Here is a 22,369-nt window from a genome sequence, read left to right as displayed (position 1 = left end):
AAAAACTGAAGATCTGGAGAAAAATGTTCAGTTTATTAACTGAGCTGTGTGATTTTATCACCAGTTTTAATCTGTTCAGTGAGGCAGCCTCCAGCTCCTGTAGTAGAAGTGACATTGGTCACATCTCTTGTGCCCTCTGTGGTGTGACTCTTTCCCAAAGTAATAAAGAGCTGTCTTTCAAATGTTCAGTTACTTGGACTGTCACTGGAGTAAACCTAAGGCCTCTCCATGAGCCGGAGAAAGTCCGTCTATGCTCCATGAGGAGTGAGATAACAAGGTACCCGGACCGAAGGTCCTTATCAGGGGCAGCAGAAGAGCAAGCTGTTGGCTGCTGGCAGCATGTGCCGTGGGGGGAGAGGAGAGACAGGGGAACTGGAGTTGGTCTTGTCGAAGATGCATTGCAGGGCTGGTGTGGATCCAGCCTGATGGTTGTGCTGCGTCCGGTCAGCAGCGCTTCCTCTTGTGCAGGAGGTGTGCAGGTCCCTCTCTGCCAGTTCAGTCCCAAGGCTGTGACGCACAGAACAGGAGATGTCTGTGTTCCTAGGAGTCATCACAACCACGCAGAGTTTTGACCGGGAGAAGCAGAAGGAATATACGCTGTCTGTCACTGCTACCGACCAGGCTCAGGAACCGCTGATCGGCGTGTGTCAGATCACTGTCCTTATTACTGACGTCAATGACAACGATCCCAAGTTTGAGAACAGCCGCTATCAGTGTGAGTGTTTCTTAACCACCTGTCCCAGCACCGCAACATGAACCTGGTTAGTAGTTCCTTACAACAGTGGTCAGTTTTTTAGGTGACAGGTCTTTCTTTGCTGCCCACTGAGCCAGTTACCGCTTAATCCGTTGTCAGCAGAAATATGCAAAATTGATCAGTCCTCTTTATTCATTGCAATACTCTTAAAAACACAGACAGTCTTTGCTCCTACAGATGAGGCAGATCTGACCACTTCCCTTTGTGGCTTTTCCGTGCCCAGTTTTTCTGCATGCTGAATTTGTATTCAGTGTCCCAAAACAGAACATGACATCCTAGCTGGGGATTCATCAACCCTGACTAGAAGAGCAATTGTCATCTGTGTGTCTTTAACACGGCACCTCTGTTCAAATAGGCTGGAGTGGTATTTCTCTCTTGTTAAACAAAACCCATGGCTTCTAGCCTACATTTGGCTTGGAGCCCTGCTGCCTGCTGTGACTGTGTTGCTGAGCTAGCTTTTCCTGATTGCCCTGGTGCCATTCCCTTTTTCATCCCCACATGATGTGCTTTTCATCAGTTTTTCATTTAGTTTTACTTGATGCTTCTCCAGTGGAATCCCTGCACTGCAGGGCACTTGGACCCTCTACTTTTGGTGTCACCCACAAGTGATGCACGTACTCCCTAGCTGCTGGACTAGAACAGGCCCTTCCTGGTGTAATTGCCCCAAAATGGCATTTTGAAGATGTTCTATGGAAATATCGTGTAAGGCAAAGCAGTGACCAATGTCCTGTTAAAGCGAAGATGGCTCCATAAGTCAGTCATCTTTAGCATCACAGTGGCCAGCGTTTTAGCAGCATCCAGAAAGAGGCTGGGTGCTTGCACAGCAGGATTTTAGCAAGGAGAAGTGATGACCTGCTAGGAAATAGTGTAAATATACATCAGAATTATGCACAAGGATAGAAAGAAAATGGTGTTGCACCTTTTAGAGTATCTTATAGTGACTAACTCCAAATGCCAAACTGGTTAAGATGTGCAAATTGGGAACAGCCATTTCTGCATTCCTACCAGTGGTTTCTGCAAACCTGGCCAAAGCAGCGCTGAGAATTCAGGTGGGAGAGATCTCAGTGCAGAGAAATGTTTTTGGACAGAGCAGAGAAGTCCTTGAGGTAAAGGTAGTGTTTGTGTAGAGATGAACCTTTCTAGTCTGCCTTCAAACGTGTCCTTCAGGTGTGTCCTGGTTTTAGCTGGGATAGAGTTAATTTCTGCCTAGTAGCTGTACAGTGCTGTGTTTTAGGTTTAGTATGAGAATAATGTTGATAACACACTGGTTTTTTAGTTGTTGCTAAGTAGTGCTTACCCTAAGTCAAGGACATTTCAGTTCCCCACGCTCTGCTTTGCCGGTGGGGAGGTGCACAAGGAGCCGGGAGGGAGCAGAGCCAGGGCAGCTGACCCGAACTAGCCACAGGGATATTCCATACCACAGATCATCAAGCTCAGTATATAAACTGGGGGGAGTTGACTGGGAGGGACTGATCGCTGCCTGGGGACTGGCTGGGCATCGGTCAGTGGGTGGTGAGCAATTGTATTGCACATCACTTGTTTTTCTTGAGTTTTATTCCTATCTCTGTTTTTGTTATCTTCCTTTTCATTACAGTTACTATTATTGCTATATCACATTTTACTTTATTTCAATTATTAAATTGTTCGTGCTTCAGCCCGTGAGTTTTACCTTTCTCCGATTCTCCACTCCATCTCACCAGGGGCGGGGAAGTCAGTGAGTGGCTGTGGGGTACTTATTTGCTGGCTGGGGCTAAACCTCGACAAGGTGAAGCTGCCAGGGATTTTTTTTTTTTTTTTCAAAAGTAGTGAAGCTGAGAGGTTGCATTTGGTAATTATGGTGACTTTGCCACTTTTGAGGAATGGGCAGATTTTTTTCTTTTTTTATGAACACACACGCCAGTAAGGTCCTGAAGCAAAGGCAGCCCTTTGGGATGGGGAAACTGCAAATAATGAGGTCACTTCATGCATAGCACTTTTCCAGCATCTATACATAAGTAATCAATGTTTGTACGTCACAGAATTAAAAATAGCTCCTTCTCTAACAAGATCAAATGCCATTAGTCATAGGTTTCTATTCTTCCTGGAAACTGCTGGTTCTTAATTCCTCAGCACTAGGATGCTGGTCAAATCCCTGATTTAAGCCATGCATCTTATCATCTGCTGCAAAACAGACATGAAATAAATGCTTAACTCCATGCAGTAGGGATGGTAGAGTAAGTGTAAGAGTTACGCGAACAGCAAGCAGAAGTACGTAAAATGAGAGAGTACGACCCTTCGAAGTAATCTTGTATTTTTTCTCACAATGCGATTTAACAGGATTTGACTATAAAAGCATACATTTAAACACACACCAAAAAAAAAACCCCACGGGTATTTCAGTGTTGCTTAGCAATAAATTCGATTTTCATTAATCTATTTTAGTGCCAGTAAATCTTTCCTGAAACTAGCTTTGGCTGTTACTGACATACCAGGGACATGGATCCTTTGCCAATTAAATGTCCTGGTGGATCAGAGAAGCTAATTAAAGCTCAGATTGTTGTTCATGGAACAAGTGGTTGTGGTGGTTTAAGCTTTTGCTGCCCCCTGCCACAGACTGTAGATATTAAGGAAGAAGATCAAACTAGGAAACATGGCCACTCCACTTTATAAATAATATGCAGTTCTGCTTGTCCCACCACAAAAATGCTAAAGGAGACACATGCATAGATATGAAAAAGTTTCTGAACAAGAAGTAATTAAATAGCCTGACTGTGTTGTCTAAATGTAACCGTGACGGCCTTCCCACTGCCACTGCCAGGGCCATTTCAATACAATGAGCTGATGGAGCCTTAGTGCATGGAAAAACACAATTGGGCAAGCACCCATAGCTACTTGGAGGAAGAATTGGGACTGGAATTCCCAGTCCCAGCCAGGAATGGCTGAGAACTGAGGGACAAGCAGTACCAAAGTCAGATCAGAGCAATCTAAAAACTGAGGTGTGGAAAAGAGGCAGCTGGCAGGGATGCAATAGCTTTATATAAAACGGCACCTCACAGAGAGGAGGAGAGTAGGAAATGACTGCTCACAATTTCCCATCATTTTGGTGGTGTCCCTGACAGGAACCAGGCTTTAGGAAGATAAAATGAATTACTCTTCTGTGCAATGAGTACTTCAACTGTGTGACTCTTTGCCACCTAATCTTTAGATGATGATTGTAAAAGCAGGTTCAAAGAAGGATTGGTCTGTCTAGGACTAGGGGCACAAAGACACAACCTCTGTCTCAGGTGGACTGCTGGGAACAGGGAGTGACACCTAAGGAAAGAGACATGTATAGAATGATCATTGCCCTTGCCCTGGGCAGTTTCTCCACATCACTGGGGTGTTGGGGGCATCTTCACTACGATCTGAATCTTCATGCTTCAGGATTGCCTACTGCCTCCCGCCGACCGTGCTGCTGCCGCCACTCACAGTCAGGATTAATTCAGTTCGCACAGAATTCCTTTTGATGCCAACCTGCTTTTATCCGCAGCTGAGCCCAGCAGCCTGGGCTGTGATCCGAAGCAGTGGGCATGGGGGCGGCTGCAGGGTTTGCCAGCACTGCCATGGAGAGGCACGAGCACTCGGCGTACAGTAAACCTGCTTCACCAGCAGCTCGCTTCACAGCCCAGGGCGTCAGGGGAAAGGGAAGAGGAAGCTAAAAGAGGACTACAGACACTCTGTTAGTGATGATACTTTATAACCTGCCTCATTACAGAAACACTTCATCACCAGTGAGGGGGGCTATGGGGTTTCACAGGGGTATCTCAGGGTTTACGGCCAGGTAAACCAGAGCAAGACCTGCTGACAATACCTTTGTCTTTTCAAAGACTTCCTCAGCGAAGACACTCCGATGGGGACGAGTTTCCTCCGTGTAGCAGCTCATGACAGTGACCAGGGTGTGAATGCTGCTGTCACATACTCAATGTTAGAGCACCAACTGGAATACTTCCAGATCAACCCCAGCACGGGCTGGGTATACGTGAACCGCCTGCTATCTCAGGTAACATGACTCTGCTTGGAACCGAGCAACCTCCAACCCTCAAATCTATTGCAGAGGGTTAATTGCAGTCTCTTGATTTGTACAAAATTGTTTGCGAATATCCTCAATCTTCTTCGTTTCATAGACAACGCGCATTAGTCGCTATATTGTAGCGACAGATGGAGGGAACAGAAGCAGCACCGTGGAGCTGACGGTAACTGTCACTAATGCACTGAGCCAGCCGCCCCAGTGGGAGCAGAGCAGATACTGGGTAACCATCCCTGAAAGCACCATTCGTGACACTAAGATAGTGGTATGTTTAAAGTGTAATTACTTCCCTCCCTCTTCTTTTGATTCCAACTGCCTCCTCTGCTGTGCTGTCTCCATGTCAAAAGTACGTGGGATGCCCACTCTGCAACCTCACCCCGTTGTACTGTTTCCTTACCAGCCTTCACAGCTGTGTACCCTGTTAGTGTTTGCCAGGAATACCTGTTGCAGAATAGGCGGGCATTTCAGCTGGCAGCAGTTTTCCCAGTGACTTACACCACTGGCCATCAGGGTGTGCTCCTGCAGAAGCCAGAGCCATGCCCTGCCTGTGTGGGAAATCTGTGAGTGTTCCCACCAAGGGCCAGCTCCTCACTCCTCCATCCTCAGTGGATGGTGCTGCCTGCCTGCATCTTTCCTATAGCTTTTCTCAGTTTAGCGCTACAGCGTGGAACAGCTGTAGTTTGCTTTGGGCTCTTTTAACCCAAACCAATTCCTTTTTAACCTGTACAGACTTATTCTTTAAGGATAGTCTCTTCATAAATCGCCAGGTAATTTCTGTCTTCCTCTTCCTGCGTGTGATATTCAAGTACCTGCAAACAATTCAGGTTTTGCCTGTATCTTGCCTGGTAAAATGTACAATGCAGTGGAGGAACGGTCTCCTTTCAGATTGCTTTTGTTTTGGAAGGAGGATTGAGAAGGGATTTCCTTTAGCCAGTGATGCAGTTCTGGCTTGGCACATTTAGAGGCAGGTAAATTTACTGTTGATTGAAGACCTGCATCAAACCCAAATGTTGTAAACTGAAACTCAGCTCTGTAAACTCTTTCACTTTTGTCTGTGTATGTATGTTCTTGCCATCAAACTGAACACTTAACACTTGCAACCCTACGCTTCATGAACATATGTGGTGGCTCTTTTCTTCTTCAGACCGTCAAAGCCACATCCCCTCTTGGTGATCCCAGGGTTACGTATAACCTGGAGGAGGGTCAAGTTCCAGAGACTAACATGCCAGTTCGTTTCTATCTGAAGCCAAACAGAGTTGATGGATCTGCTTCTCTTCTAGTCGCTGAACCACTTGACTTTGAGACAACTAAGTTTTTCACCCTGACAGTCCGGGCACAAAATGTAGCAATGACTCCTTTAGCTTCCTTTACCACTGTTTGTGTGAACGTAACAGGTAAGCTTTGCTGCACTTCAGCAGCTCATTCAGAACAAAATTCTCATTATTTTTAGTATAACACCACAAATTAAGGTAACGTCCATGAAATGCCAAGCCCCCTAAGAACGCTTTGTACGTTTCTGTACTGTAAAAGGAAGTGGTGCAGTCATTAAAAAGGTTTATTTGAGACAATTTCTAAGTACAGCTATGAAATGTGAAAATGTTACAGTGCAAAAATGGGCTGTCTGAATGTTTAGGCAACTAGTGCCTGCTTCTACAGATGTAATTGGAAAGATTTTCTTCTGATAGGAGGAGAAATCTAGTAAATGTTCCCAGGCTGTTGAAAGGAGAGGAGTATTACTGGAAATATTCTGTGATATAAAAAGATGAATAGCCCAGACATACTGAGTTTGTGTTTGATATCTGTTTAGGGGGTTTAGTTATTTTCAGAATTTTGTATTGAACACTGAGATTAAAACTCAAAATTAAAAGGATCCTTACTAATAGGTGCCATTTTCAAAAATTTGATCCAGCCCTCCTTACAGTAGGATCTTTTTGTAAGGCTCTGCTCCTGTAGATCCACATAAAACTATAAATCTGATTTTAATCCCTGCTTTTTGAAGCATTAGTGGAATTACTTTTGATATGTAGACATCTAGATGAAAATATGAATAAGTGAAGTTGCCAGCAAAAATGTTTTCCTTGCTCACCACCATGGAAATGAAAGATTTAAGTGGTAATTTGAATGGGAATTCAACTTCCCTGCTTCACTTTATCACAGCATTGTCCTGTCTTCCCCAGTCCACCAATGCAAAAATCCTTCAGGCTTGTAGAACAAGAATGCTTCAAGTCAGGGTCTGAGCCTCACTGCAGATTATGGACACTGCCCCAAAAGATGTTTCATAGAGAACATATTTATCGGTATCAGAATTTGGCAGAAACTTCAATTTGCTCATGAGCAAAAATCCTTTTTTCAATAACTTAGTATTTCATATGAAAAAAGATTTACACACACGTATGCATTAGTGGAAGAAAATAGCAAGTTAAACATCTTTAAGAGAGAAATAACCACCAGAAAGTTTCATGTGCAGAATTGTCCTTTATTTATGCACAAGCACACAGAAAAGGAAGTCTTTTGTAGCATTTTAATTTCCTTACCTCGCTTAGTGAATTTGCTGAAACTTTTCTCTAACAAGACTTACTCTTTTTATAAAATATAAAAAAAAAAACCCTATTAGAAAAATAAATTTTCACAGATTACTATGAATTTAAGAGAGAAAGAAAATTGGGATTTACAGGAGCCCACGCTGACAACTTAAAAAAAAAGAAAGTAATTTAAGACTGATCCTGCAAATAGTTGTGTGTCAGAATCAATGGAGTCATGTGGCAGTAGTAAAAGTAAATATATGCTGAAGGGTTTGCAGAATGAGTTATTAAGAAATTTTTCTGCTCTTCATGAAGACAGGTGGATTTGAAGAACTTACATTACAGCTGCTCTGTGCCATGACACAGGAAAATTACTTTCTTCAAATGTGGCTGTTAAACTGTGAAAAGTGCGAAAAGACGTAGGGGCCTATGCAGCATTTCTCAGTTTAGTTGTCTCACAGACAAAGAGGAACCTGGACTACGTCACGGGTGGAGCAGGAGGATGTGATTCCAGAGCAGTTTAAATAGATCTGGGTCAGTGCTGACATAGTTCTCCTGCCTGTCCCTTGTGTTCACCTGGTCCTACACAGCAGTTTTAAGGACAAAGTGTGTCAGAAACTGGCCCTTCAAAATACAGGACATATCTTTTCCAGTTTAGGCCTCTACAGGGGCCAGGCAAGGAAGACAAGAGACGAGCACTGCTGTAAGCATAACGTGGCTCTTCCTTGCATCTCATCTGCCTTGACTGCAGGTGGCCACTACCGCGCAGCCCTTCCTTCCTTCCCCTGCCCATCTCACCGTGCCCCTTGGGCTGGATCTGACGGTTACACAGCTGCAGAGCGTGTCACATCACAGCTAGACCTTTTCTCTCCAGAAAGTCAGGCTGCCTCAAAGCAATAAAATGCCAACATGGGACCGTGTGATCCAGCTCATGGGAAGGGGGATCCCATGGCTTAGAGCAGGATGACGAGAGCGGGGAGATCGGTGTGCTTCCTTTGGACGTTGGCCAGCAGTTAGATGAGGGGAGGCTGATGTGCAGCTGCATCCTACAGCCTAACATAAATCTGGCTATACTGCCCTACAAAGGCCAGGAAAGACTGCTTTACATACATTCTTTGTCAACTCTGCAATTTTAATTTCCATTGTATGTTAAACAGCCCTTAATAAAACGCTGAAATTAACTACTGCTGTAGATAACCAGCTCCTTATAGACTGTGGATGAAAGGCCTCCTGGTCCTGGTGTTCATGGACTTGCTATAAGATTGCTGGTCAAATCACTAGCCAGTATCTTAGCTGGGATTAGGCCACTGTCTCCCAGAAACTGCTCAATGTTTATAAAATGCCTCCTGACAGCTGCCATGAAAATGGGGAAGACCCAAAGCAGGATTTCTTCTTGCTATGAGTAAGGGGAGTTCTTCCTCCAAGCTATATTATGACTGTGGGAAAGAAATACAATAAGAAAAAAAAGTCTTCAAACATTTTCTTACCATGGTCCCCATCCCCTGCTTTTGCAGATGTCAATGATAATGTTCCGTTCTTCCTGTCTTCTAACTACGAGGTGTCTGTGCCAGAAGGAGCTGATGTCGGCACATCCGTGGTTCAGGTGTTAGCTACGGACTTGGATTCTGGCCTGCATGGAGAGGTTTGACCTTACATCCAATTCTTTTCCTCCCAATAGGCAAGTTTTAGTATTGCAACTAGTAAGAGTGCAGAGACAGCAGATGACAGCGTAATGAGCCACAAACACTTCTTGCAGCACTTGTCAAGTATTCGTCTAGCATATGCCTGATGTGCATAATATGGGATGCAGGCAGAGATGATGCTGTTCATGGTCTTGGGATCCTACATCGTAGCAACTTGTCCTGATCCAGCAACCATGACAAAGCACTGCTGCATGATTCTCAGGGTTGCTCCCATAACAAGGCAAGTGGAGGTCACTGCAGAATGTTTCCAAACTCTTGCCTCTTCAGCTCATTATTTAGTTGACCATCACGTGATTATGGTTGGTTAAATGCGGCTATTTAAATATGGTCAATTAAGTAACATTTCATTTCACCATCACTGGTTCAAATGGTTGGTCAAACCAACATTTGACCGCCATTGTTATAATGACCCATCCAAAGCAGTGTTAGGAAGGAAACTGCTCATTTTCTGTGTGTTTTCCTGAGCCTTTTTCAAAAACCCTACTAGCTTTTCTGGGAGGGAACTCTGGCTAGTACAGATCTGCTGTTCTGTGATTGTCATTTTGAAACTTCTGAAGAGCAGCCTGTGTGGTAGAACTGCCTGGCAGTGCTCTGGACATGACTTGGTGGTGGCAACGTTGGCAACGTTTTTTTCAGAGGAAGCCAAGCCTTTGTTACAGGGGCAAATGCGGGTAGCTTTCATCAGTGGAGGTTTTAATTTGTTCAGTCCTGCTGAACAGGACCCATACTCTCAGTTAACCCCACTTCTTTTGTGATCAGAAGCACAGTGGGTTGCTAGAATCTGGGGAGATGCCAGGGAAGATGCCATTCCATACATTCTCTGTCCTTTTGTTATTCATGATCTTTCTTAACTGCTCCTGCTGGCCACTGTTGGAGATTAGGGCTTGATGGGCCTTGATATCACTGGTACAGATGATCTTCTGTTTAAGAATTCTGGGGGTTTTTGTATCAAAATGGGCAAAAGAATTAGAAAAATTATGTCCAGATTAACTGTCTTTCCTCGGTGTTGCTACTTTGCAGGCAGACCTAGGGGACTACGGAGGAAGGGGGAAGTCACAGCACTTGGACATAGAAATGAAAGTGGAAAATGCAACCTCTCTTTACTATTTTATTTTTAGGTTCACTACTTAATATTGAAAGATGCTGGTGAGGATTACCAGTTCTTCACCATTGAGCCTGAGACAGGAATTATTTCCACCCATGCAACTTTTGACAGAGAGAAAAGAGCCTCTTACCTGATTGAAGTTCAGTCTCAGGACTCTTCAGAATCTGCTAGACCTGGTGTTCATGGGCAGCCCAACACAGGTAGAAGTAGTAAGGAATTATATATTGGGTAAAATGTATCAGAAATTGGGTTCCTTAACTTTTCGAGTCTTGGGGGTGGGGTGGGGGTGTGTGGGGTGTATGTGAGCTGTCTGAAATACAACAAGAGGTACTCCACCTCTGCCATTTCTCATCTATATGTTCCTCTTGAATCTCCTTCTTAGACACAGCCTATGTAAGGATTTTTGTCAGTGATGTGAATGACAACGCTCCAGCATTTCCTCGGTCAGTGTATGAGGTCAGCATAGATGAGGACAGGGATGTTGGAAGTCCTGTTGTGACAGCAACAGCAGATGATGAAGATGAGGGTGAGTAGACTCTGCATGGCTTTCTAAGTCCTCTTAGTATTACTGTGTGTTGTATGTGGGGCTACTTCCTTCATGGCAAGTAAATTTTCCGTATTCAGGAAGTGATTAAGCATTTCAAGCATTTGTAATAGCGAGGAGAAAAGTTCTGGGCACACAGGAGCATTTTCTTTCATTAGGTTCTCAGGTTTGCAGTGCAAAGGTTAAGCTAGCCGGCAATCTTTTTGGGGCAGAATGAAATCACCTGGGGTCACAACCCAGCTGTAACTTCACAAGAGGTAACATAAAAACTAACTCACTCCTGAGCATGTGTTTGCTTTGTGCTGACTCCTGTGCTTTCCAGGTCTCCCTGGGCATCAGTTTTACTTATTACTATTGCAAGAAAACCAAACCTGTGTGCTCTTTGGTGAGTTACTGGGTTGGATATGCTTGTGGAAGAATCTGACAAACATTAGAATATGTGGGATGACATGGCCAGAAATGAAGGCAAGAATGAGGCAGGGAAAAAGGGACAGCCAGACCTTCTTTTAGGGCTCACAATTACATCAGCTCTGATGGTGTGAAACTGCCCCTACAGTGTGGTGAGATCAGATGGGCTGAGCCAGTCCAACAGCATGCACCACCACTCAGTTCCTGTCTTTGCTTTTACTGCGGCTTTTTTGCTCCTTTCATGAGTTGGTCCAGCTCAACTTGCTGGAGAAAAACAAACCAGTTTTAAAAAAGAAGGCAAGCTGGGTGTGCTGGTGACAGAGCCCAGATAAGCACCAGAGGAATGTGTTGCTGGGAGCAGGTGAGAGCTGACCATTCCTTCTGGTGGCAGTACTGTAATGCCTGTGCCTCTTAGTGCCCATGATGGAGAAGAGGCCATTCAAAACTGGCTGCTGCACTGGAGAGAATTTGGCAAAAGTGACTAGCAAGTGATGCTCAAACTCATGATGCTCAAAGCCAAGCTCCTCCAAGCACTAATGTTGCACACAGCCTTTTCACTTTCTTGCCATCCGTGTTGTTCCAGTCTTTTAAAATCCACAGTTCACTCACTACTTAAAATGCTGAATTTTCTTTCTACTCCTAGCGGTTCACCTATTTAATTTGGGGAATTACTTTCTATCCTGAAATGGAATGTCATGTATTTTTCTCCTTTTCAAATAAGTAAACATGAAACACCACTCTTTTGGTTTTTTGTTCCTAAACATTTTGCAGCAATCAAACAACTGCTGTTGAACAGGTGGAATGTTCTTCTGAGATGTATTCTTGCTCACAGAGGACATTTGTTATATTTTAGCACCATCCAGTGGTATATATATAAAAAAAAAGGTTAAGGAATATTGGCATTTGAAATGGGAGACTTGGGAAACATTGAGCAAAAAGAGCTTCTAGTATTTTAATAGCATGTTACTTTTTTGTTATTGGCAAATGAGGCACACAACTCCTTCATTATCAATAAACAGGCGCTTGTCCGTGACTGCAAATTGTATTTGTAAATATATGTAAATGCAGACCTAACCCCCAATCTACCATACACAAACCCTTCAAATTACATAGCTGGGTCTTTCTGTTTGTGCCTATGCCTATGTTTTATCTCCCACACACCCTGTAACAGTCTGGGTAAATAAGGCTTCTCTTGGGTATGTCAGCTGTGTACAGCTGGATGGAGCATGCACGGAGTGAACAGGCAGTGGTTGTTTGCTTTCTCTTGTAGGTGCAAATGCCAGACTAAGGTATCAGATCACATCAGGAAATGTGAAAGGAGTTTTTGACGTGGAACCTGAGGTTGGAACTGTCTTTATTGCTCAGCCTCTGGATTATGAACAAGAACAACGTTACGAGCTCCGGCTTGTAGCTTCTGATGGAAAATGGGAAAACCACACTCTTGTCATCATCAATGTTGTCAATAAGAATGATGAAGCACCAGTCTTCACTCAGAATGAATACCAGGGCAGTGTCTTGGAGGAGCTCACAGATCTGCCTGTACTTGTTCTAAAGGTAAAGCAGTTTGCACAAAGCAGAGCAAAACCTGGCTTTTTGTTCAGCTGAATCCCATCCATTCACACAAATTTAAAAAGTTAATTTCTTTATTGTGGGTGAGCCTTGGTATTCAGATGTAACTAGTAACTTTCTGTAAAGAAGAGAATAAAGAAAGCCTGGCTGAATTTGCATGGTGGACTTGCTCCCCTGACCAGCATAAATAATGGTTGGAATCAACAATCTTAAGGGTCTTTTCCAAATGATTCTGTTTGTAAATGTTAAAAAATGTGATGGCTTTCCTTCACAAAGCAGAGTTAGCATATTTTGAGTAACTGTATAAGCATAGCGTGGTTGGCAGGTGTACTTCGTGCATTTAGGTCACAGACTCTTTGGCTACATTTATACTACCCAATAAACATTACCAGGGATTGTTATTTGACTCTGGAACTCAATCATCTTCGTTGTTTTGTTGGTACAGCAGTCCCTGGCATGAGGACTGCTCAGCTGGCCCAACTAGTGGTCTCCCAAGCGATCCCTGGATGCAAATCAGGAGCTGGGAGTTCTCTCTGGCCTGTGTTGATAATCAGCTTGGCTGTATGGCCACCTGTGTTCGCAGCATTCCGTTCACCTAGAGAGCAACAGCCCCCATGTGCCTTTGTATTCCAGCTCCAAAGAGTTTCACAAGAAACTTTTGCTCAGCACATCTGTTACTGCTTGCTCTTGGTTCCTCCTGCAGTTATTTCCTCTTCCCAAAACAAGTATATTTTGGAAATATACTTTGGGAAGTAGAATGTATTAGTCTGTCTAAATGTGATCTTTCCCTAGGCCATGCATGATGTTTATATTGAAAGAGTACCTGACCTGAATAACTGAAACCAGTAGATGTTTGCTGTTAAAATGCATGCTATTTATTTAGCCTGTGCAATACCAACTGCCATCAACAGAACAGTGATTTCCCCTTTTCTTTTTACATAAACACTTACCTGCTGTGGCTTGTTCCAGGTTTCTGCAACAGACCCTGACCAAGCAGCTGATCAAAATGCCATTAACTATTCCCTGCATGGGCAGGGGGCTGGCAGCGAATTCAGCATCAATGAGAACACAGGTGAGATCAGCGCAAATAGAAGATTGGACCGTGAGAAGCGATCAGTGTGGCGCTTTCTTGTTCTTGGAACAGATGAGAGTGGAGAGGGACTGACTGGCTTTGCAGATGTAATCATAGAAGTGAGGGATGTGAACGACAATGCACCCCTTTTCCTCTGTGTGTTGGATGGATGTTTCATGGGCCATGTCCCTGAGGATTCTCCAGCAGACACTCCTATCATGGAAATGACAGCAGTGGACCTCGATGACCCAAAGGCTGGTGTGAATGCCGTGCTAACGTACAGCATCATTCAGAATGTCCAAAATGAAATTAATCTGGATTTGTTCTCAATTGATTCAGTTAGTGGCACCATCTATACAGTGCTTGGGTCCCTTGATCGGGAGAAGGAAGACAAGTACCTAGTAGTGGTTGAGGCCAGAGATGGAGGAGGGCTCACTGGGACAGGCACCGCCACTATTTTGGTGACCGATGTAAATGATCATGCTCCAGTCTTCCTGCAAAGGATCTACACGGCATTTGTCTCTGAGAATGCAAGTATTAACACTGAGGTGGCAGTGGTGTCTGCTGTGGACAGAGATGAGGGAGAAAATGCCATGGTGACATTCAGCATCCTTGATGGGGACAACGACCACAAGTTCTCTATAGAGACAGATGAAGTTAACAACTGTGGGTTTATCAGGCTGCGAAAGCGGATTGACTTTGAGAAGCCTCATGAGAGGGTGTTCAATTTGACTGTGAAAGCAGAGGACACAGATTTCTTCAGCGTTGCTCACTGCGTGATCTATGTGGAGGACTCCAATGACCATGCTCCTGTCTTCTACCCCCAGTTCTATGAAGTGGCTGCACTGGGGGAAGATGCACCAGTTGGCACCAAAGTTGTTCAGGTTTCTGCTGTTGACTTGGATTCTGGCCTGAACGGAAGGTTCTCATTTCACCTACTAAACAAGTCTGACACAGGTGGCCAGTTCTCTGTGGCTAATGATGGGTGGGTGACGGTTGCAGGAGTGCTGGATCATGAGACAGTGACACAGTACCAACTCATTGTCATTGCCACCGATATGGGGCAGCCTCCTCTGACGGGCAGTGCCACTGTTTCAGTGACTCTGCAGGACATAAATGACAATGGGCCAGAGTTTGAGGCTCATTATAACCCAGTGGTCTGGGAAAACACAGCTTCTCCACAGGCTGTCCAAATGAATGAGACCTCTACATTGCTGTATGCTAAGGACCGAGACACTGCTGCTAATGGTGCACCTTTCTCCTTTCATCTTCTCAGTGATTTCCACAGTCTGTCTAACTTCAACTTGCAGGACTTCCACAATGGAAGTGCCTTGCTCACTGCGCTGCGTACCTTTGACAGGGAAGTGCACAAGGTGTTCTACCTGCCCATCCTGATCACGGACAGTGGCATCCCACCTATGAGCTCCACCAACACGCTGACTGTCAATATCGGGGACCAAAATGACCACCCGCATTCTGCTGGCTACATGGAATGTCTCATTTACAGCTATGATGGTAAATCACTCCTCCTTGCTTGCTTCCAAATGTGACAGTAAGGTCAAAGGAGGTCTCTGTCCTCTTCCATGTAAACTAAGATCTTAGTAGAGGTGCTACTGAAATTTACTTAAGCCCCACCAGAGAGCAGTAGGTGTGTGGGGCACAGGACTCTGGGCCACTTGGTTTGTGGAAGAAACTGAGCCTTGAAGAAAAAGCATAGCTGGCTGCTGTTCTGTGCGTGTTTCTATCAAACTTGAATAATGGTCTCTTGTTTTCAGAAACAGTTTTCCAGCAGCATTAACGTTTCAGGGGGAAAAAATTAACAGAATTCATAATATTGCTGAGAAGTGACAAGTCTGAATTCTGAGGACCTTCTTCCTCCTCCTTAAACCTTTTTCCTCCTCCAGACTGAATTCAGTTTTAGTGAATACACTTAAGTTGAACTCATGGTAAACTGCCCGAGACATTCATATGAACCTTCAGCTAACAAATAATGTTATGGGGGAATTTTCTGTGAACGTTGGCTGCAGGCAGTACAAGAGAAGCCACCTTTCCCTTCCTGCTTTGGCAATTAGCTAGCAGTTCTCTAGTGATCCAGTGTCCCCACATAATAAGCCCAACAGCAAAATAAACCACACAGGTAAAAAGATTGTGGGATGCTTGCACCCAGGTAGGCTCAGGTCATTTCTTCTACTCTGCTGTGTATCCTGTGGTTCAACAGCACATTAAATAGATTGTCTATCATGGATGCAATAGAAACTGCTTCTGTGTAGATGCTGTTGACTTTTATTTGTGCTGAAATGTTGTTCTGCCCATTGAGTGCTCACTCTGAAGTTCAGCTTTTTGTAATGTTGAAACCAAGTCTGTTTGCTATTTGCTGAGAAACTCTGCTTATAGCCTAAGTACCAGATCTTTTCTTTAAGCCTGAATTCCCTTTTAGTTGCCTCTTTAAAGGTTAAACTCATCTGTACTGTTAATTTCTGGGAGGAAATATTCAAGTCTTCATATCTTCAGTTATTTAAAATGTTAAGGAGTCAGAATCGGAAAGCTACTATCACAGTCGTTTGTACGTTCATATAACATGGAAGTCAAACACCAGGGCATCCTGTATACTGTCTCCTGCAAAATATCCAATGAAAGTTGCCACAGTTGCCAGAGAGGTACAGTTTTCTTTTTGCATGCAGTCCCTCAGTTGTCAGGGTTTGTCCTGTTCCCTTTCACAAGGTGAAGTCCCACATTTTTTCCTCTTCTTTGTCTCTTTGCTCAGTAGATCTGTGAATCCAGATAACTGTGGACTTTTCCTTCAGAAATAGCTTTTGTAAAAAAAAAAAATACTAATTTGTGAGCATTGCTGAGAGGATGCAAAACCAGCAGAACACATGCTTCTTTCCATCTGACCCCAAATTTTCACCACCTACTCAAAATAAGCCTAGTTCCTCTATTTTGGACGTCCTCTCTATCTTGCTGTAATTATCTCCAAATTGCTATTATTTTTTGCCCTTTATAACCCAGTCAGCATTTTGGTTGTTTTTCCTGCCAAACCCCAATCCCTGTCTAAACCACTCTGTAAGCTTGTTGGATACTGCAGCCAAAATAGTGAAAATGAGGAAGTCTGAATATCTTTTCCATCTTTCCTCAGAGGTGGCTTTTCTTTTTTCCTTCCCATTGTTTTTCATTGCAGCCACCTGTTGAATTGTATCTATGTAGCCGTCCAGCAAACACCCAATAAGCAGAACACCACACAGTATTTGCAAACTGGTGCCCATCTTCTCTAGGGAGCTATCACAACTCTTCTGTAGAGGTTTTAGACTTAAGACAAACCAGTAAAATTTGAATGGCCAACCTGTTTGTGCATGTGTGAGAGGTCCGACTGTGCCACTTCTGTGCTATCCTATTGTAGGTATCCTCCCCACGACTGTATTGGGCCAGGTCCTTGCCCCTGATGATGATGATTGGGATCGCAAAATCTACCAATTTGAAGGGAAAACATCAAGGTATTTGGAGGGAAAAATGGAAGTTGGGTGAAATGTATGGTAAACTTGCCCACACACAAGACCATAAAAAGTATTTAAACTGCCTTTTTTTGAGAACAAGTGAGCAAAAGCATTCTGCTAGATGCTTGTGCGTAGCTCTCCAAAAGCCCTTCTGAGTGTGAGGCTGCATTAAATAATGCTGCATGCCAAACCAGTCTGCTTCCCATTGCCTGATGGGCTAGAACACCATTATAAAGTCCTGTTCACAGTTGTACCCACAGTCAGCATCAGTGAGCCACTACAGAAAAAGTACTCACTAACTTCCATCCTCCTTCATCCAAGCTCCTGGAGAGCTGGTGTTTCCATGTCACCACTTGTTGTAAGACCTTATTTGTATTGGATGTATTCACATCAAAGTGTCTGGATTGTGGCTGGTGTTGAGATGTACATGTGCCATTCAGAGGTTTTGACAGAGGTGTCACTCTCAATGTATAGCTATAGTAGCCTGAGTCTTCCTACACAGTTGATATGGCATAAAAGCAGGAAGAAACCTTCTCATGGCAAGGAGTCGTTATGAGCCAAGAGAAGGCAATGTAACAAAGTTCTGTTCTGCTGTGTCCCTTCATGAAGGAACACATCTGCTTTCTTTGCTAGCTTTCCCAAAATAAAGTGGGTCAGAAAAACTAGCAGTGATGGTAATTACTAATTAGCTTTTGAACTTCTCATAGCTTGTTCCTTGGCTTAACTCTTATTACAGGTACTTTATCCTTAACGATAGCTCAGGTTTGCTGACTATTAAAGAAGGAACTCCACCAGGAACTTACAACATAAGAGTTAGAGTCATTGACGGAGTCTGGCCAGATGTTGTCTCAACTGTAAAGGTTATAGTGAAGGAAATCAGAGATGATGCCCTCCATAATGCTGGTTCTATGCGAATAACAGGTAAACAATGTGATGAAGTACTTTAGGATCATAATACTGAAATCTACCTTTTTAATGTTACTGCTGTGTTACTTAGAATTCTAATGCTCTTAGACATGGGATGGGAGTTAATAGTTTTTTAGATAAGGGTTTGAAAATGCACCTTTGTAGGGTCCTTTGACACTGCATGTGAAGAAGCATCTGTGGAGAAAGAAGACAGCCAGAAATGCTTGTTTAATGCAGAAGACAAAGGTGAAAGATTTCTACACCAGATTTTTAATGAAACATACATTTCAGAAAAAAACCTTCATTTGAACAAGTGTCTGCCTGAAATTCACCAGATCGTTTCAGTCTTTGTGGAAAAAGTAAAATCTTCTTAAACAAGTTTCTGATTTAAAAGAATAATAATAAAAAACAAATTAGTAAGAGTCAAAAAGCTTCAGAACACAAACTGTAAGCAGAAGCCAGCATGGAACATTTCAGAGCTTAAAATGTAAAATATTCCTGAATTTATAAGTGACTCTATTTTCTGCAACCTTAATATTTATTCTGTGGTGCTCCTCTCTTCTACTGCTACAACCATTTGCAAGATATGTGTTTGTCAGGTTTTTAACTTCCATTACAGATATCACTCCTGAGGAGTTCATATCCCAAACCCCTGAAAAAGAGAGTAAATACTACCAGATGAAGAAGCTGATTTCAGAAATTGTATCAGTCCAACTGGAAAACGTTCACATTTTCAGTGTATTAAATAGCCCAAATCAAACCCGAGGGGTTGATATTTGGTTTGCAGTTTATGGTCCACCTTACTATAAAGCAGAAAAACTTAACGGCAATGTAGCAGCCTCCAGAGCACGGGTAAGTATATCCATACTACACATGAAACCACAGCATCTTCTTATTGTGTCTATTCAGATAATATCCATTGCCTAGTGAATGCACATACTTAGAATGACCGAGGGAGTAATGTGTGAGAAAAATGAAAAGTTTTAATCAATAAAGTCAAACAGACCTTTCGCACATATTAGAAATTTCAAATGTGAATGTTTTAAAAGCCAGCCTATAAATATATATTAAGCAACCCAAATACAATGAGCTTTTAGGAATGTGAACATGTTTTTCCTGTTGAAAAGACTAAAAATCTGTGTAAAGGATGTGTTTGGCTGTTGCCTTTCTACATGGTATCTTAATGTGTCAATTTTTAGTCCTCTACACAGAAATGTTCTGTAGCCGAAACTCACATGCCACTCAGAAGTTCCAGCTTTCTGAGTTAAGAGGGCAAAGCAGTAAAATAACCACTCCCCAGTGGAAAACCAGGTTGGAAATGTGCATTGACAATTTAGTAACATTCCTGCCCCTCTTGCAAAAGAAGTATTGATAAGAGTTAAATGTCTGGGTCTGTTGGAAATGTGTCTTGGTACACAGAGGCTGAAATAAGGGTTAGGTTTAGAATCTGTGCCGCAGTAGCAACCCACTCTCACCAGAAAAAGTATTGCTTCATTGCCCCATGCCTGTCCACCCTTCCCAATATTCTTAAGATAGAGGTCCAAATTTAAAAACACAACTCAGGTGCTATGTAAATAATCCATCAGAACCATCAGTGATTAAAATTTATCCACTCAGTTTATGATGAAGATGATGCTATTTTTTGTCCTCCAAGTGCTTATCCATGCTATAATTGACTTAAACCAAGACTTTGGCCTTAACAGATGCCAGGCTGAACTGCCTTTGGCTGGGTAGGGTAGATGTTGGAAGGAAGTGGCACAGCAGCCAGTTTTGGAAATAAATAAGACTTGGGCTCTTCATTGCTGTCACTTGGGACTTTCCTTTCTGTTGACAAGTCAAATGAATGCCGCTAATTGTTCTCCACAGCTGGAAAACATCTTGAATATCAATATCACCCAGATTGGCATTGATGAATGTCTGACTGCAAACTGCACTCATAGCAGCGGATGCATCAGCAAGCATGAACAGAGCCATGTGCCAACAATAACCACAGCTGGAAATGTTTCACTGCTGTCGGTGACAGTCCTGAGTCATGCCCTGTGTGGCTGTGCAGCTCGGGAGAGCCCTCATCTCTCCTGCTCCTCATACCAGACAAACGCTTGTCTCAACGGTGGCACGTGCGTGGATACTGATTTGGGCTACAGGTTGGTAAAGACTCATCTGGTGTGCAAACAAAACACTTCTCGTTCAGTCTGTAAGGAGGGTGACGGGAAGCTGGAGGGGGCATCATTGCATGTCTTCTCACTGTGGCGGATCTGAGGTTTGTTATACTTCGTGCACATGTCTTGCAAACAAACCTCTGTTTTCACGTTGGTACTTAGATTTGACATAGTCTCCAGGAAAACCTTGGGAAGTTTGCAAGCTGCACCGGTTCCGTTAATGCTACCCCACAAAATGCTCTTATTTTGTGCAGCCTACCTTAACGCTTTTTAATCACATCACTTAATAGCCTCTTCCCCACGTTTCTTGCTTCATTTTTTCCCCAAAACAACAAGTCATAAATAAAATAGCATAAAGATGAAAAAAATGATGGGACTATACTAGCTGAGAATGAGCTTGGTCCCCCTCCAGAAGGCAAGCCTTAAGCATGTTTGCTTAAAAATGGTCATCCCAACATAGGAAAGTAGAAACAACTGGCCAGCCTCTCCTGAGCACCCTTGATAGGGGTGACAGGACTCATACTGAAGCTGCAGGAGCCCTGGTCGTGGTAAAGATCTGAGTCTGACATTGTTGCTCATGTGTAAGCAACCAGGGAAATTTTTCTGCCCAGAAACGCTTGGTAGGCTCTGATACCTATCATTTGCTCAACTCTGACGGTTTTTTGCTTCTGCTCCATATTCAGTAGTTTTGTGAGTGATCTTTTTCTGCATCTGACCGCTGTCGTTCTGCTCTCAGTAGGTACTAGCAATCTATGGAAAGCAGAAACCAAGAAGTAGGAACCCAGCTGGTCCCCCTCCCTGTCCTCCTTGCCCCTTTGGTTTCCCCCTTACAGTTTTTGTTATTGTCATGCTGTGATTACTCTTCTACAGAATACCCAGAGTATTAAGGAAAGAACCCCAAGCATTTATTTTTCATAGTGCAAAGGAAATAAACCAGCAAGTAGCTTGCCAGAAGATGTCAAGATCTACGACTGTCACATCTCTTCTTACCTTTTCTGGGTGATATTACCTTCCTGGGGAGATTCTGATTAGACACAAGAGGACCATTTTTCACCATAAGAACAGCCAGCCATTGGAATAATCTCCCCAGGGAAGTGGTGGATTCCCCAACATCAGACACTTTTGAGATTCAGCTGGGCAGGGTGCTGGGCCATTTTGTCTAGACCGTGCTTTTGCCAGGAAAGGTTGGACAGGTGATCCCTGAGGTACCTTCCAACCTGGTATTCTATGATTCTGTGGTTCCTTTGCTTTCCCTATCAACATTATAAAGTCTTTAAACAAGCTTTTAAGTAAGGCTAGTGAAAAGAAGGTTTCTTTTTTTTTTTTTTTCTGAAGAGATTAGAGGTTTTCATGTGCTTTGTATATTAAAACAGCTCTGTCATTTATTCACAGAATATTCTTGCATAGACGTATTATCATGTAGAACTAAAGCTAAATTGTATTTCTACAAACAAGTCAATAGGGAACATTTTTTGATGGGAGTTTTGCTAGGGCTTAACCTGTGCTATGGCCTAGGCAACATGAGCTCCTGTGTTTAAAGCGGGAGAGCCCTGCTGTGGGAAGAGCCCTTCATGACTTCTGCTTGGATGGTGAATTTTTGCTTTTATTTATTTAATAGATGCAAATGTTCTGCAAATTTCCATGGACCAGACTGCCAGCAGACAAAACACAGCTTCAGAGGCCACGGTTATGCCTGGTTCCCTCCTCTTAAGCCTTGCTTTGAGAGCCACATCTCCTTAGAGTTTATCACTGAAGTCACCGATGGCCTTCTGCTGTACCATGGACCAGTGGTGCGAGGGCAGCCTGGAGAACGGGAAGATTTCCTTGCTTTAGGTTAGCACCTTAAAAAGTGTTTGTTCTTTGTGTTTGTGCAAAGGTGAGATTCTACTTACAGGTGATAGGGTTTTTCTTAATAAAAAGTTCAGAAAGTTACTTTTGGAGAATGAGGAGAATGCAGAAAAATTTGCCACCATGCCTAGTTTGTATCCTGTGTCACTGTGTTAGAAGCTGGATTTCTTTAAGTGTCTGAAGAACTCCTCCAACTAAAATCTAACTGCAACAGTCGTTTCAACTGAGTTTGAGTGGGAGCAT

At 43.3% G+C, this 22,369-nt stretch overlaps 1 protein-coding gene across 5 annotated transcripts in view; it reads left to right on the top strand.

Annotated features, from left to right (window-relative positions):
* LOC308060559 (neural-cadherin-like) overlaps nt 1-22,369 on the top strand; it is a 61,782-nt gene that overhangs the window by 26,142 nt on the left and 13,271 nt on the right. For all 5 annotated transcript variants that reach the window (XM_080379450.1, XM_080379449.1, XM_080379452.1 and 2 more), the window contains 14 exons: nt 545-715; nt 4,600-4,772; nt 4,897-5,064; nt 5,944-6,193; nt 8,836-8,963; nt 10,143-10,329; nt 10,512-10,655; nt 12,352-12,635; nt 13,620-15,237; nt 17,120-17,213; nt 17,950-18,134; nt 18,739-18,971; nt 19,986-20,263; nt 21,897-22,111. In XM_080379450.1, the coding sequence (XP_080235576.1) occupies nt 545-715; nt 4,600-4,772; nt 4,897-5,064; nt 5,944-6,193; nt 8,836-8,963; nt 10,143-10,329; nt 10,512-10,655; nt 12,352-12,635; nt 13,620-15,237; nt 17,120-17,213; nt 17,950-18,134; nt 18,739-18,971; nt 19,986-20,263; nt 21,897-22,111 (4,128 nt within the window). The remainder of the gene's footprint in view (nt 1-544; nt 716-4,599; nt 4,773-4,896; nt 5,065-5,943; nt 6,194-8,835; nt 8,964-10,142; nt 10,330-10,511; nt 10,656-12,351; nt 12,636-13,619; nt 15,238-17,119; nt 17,214-17,949; nt 18,135-18,738; nt 18,972-19,985; nt 20,264-21,896; nt 22,112-22,369) is intronic.

This window comes from Falco punctatus (assembly GCF_963210335.1).
Source record: "Falco punctatus genome assembly, chromosome: 3".
NCBI classification, from domain to species: Eukaryota; Metazoa; Chordata; class Aves; order Falconiformes; family Falconidae; genus Falco; species Falco punctatus.
The sequence above is the reverse complement of the archived record's forward strand: the minus strand, read 5'-3'. Positions and strand labels throughout refer to the sequence as shown.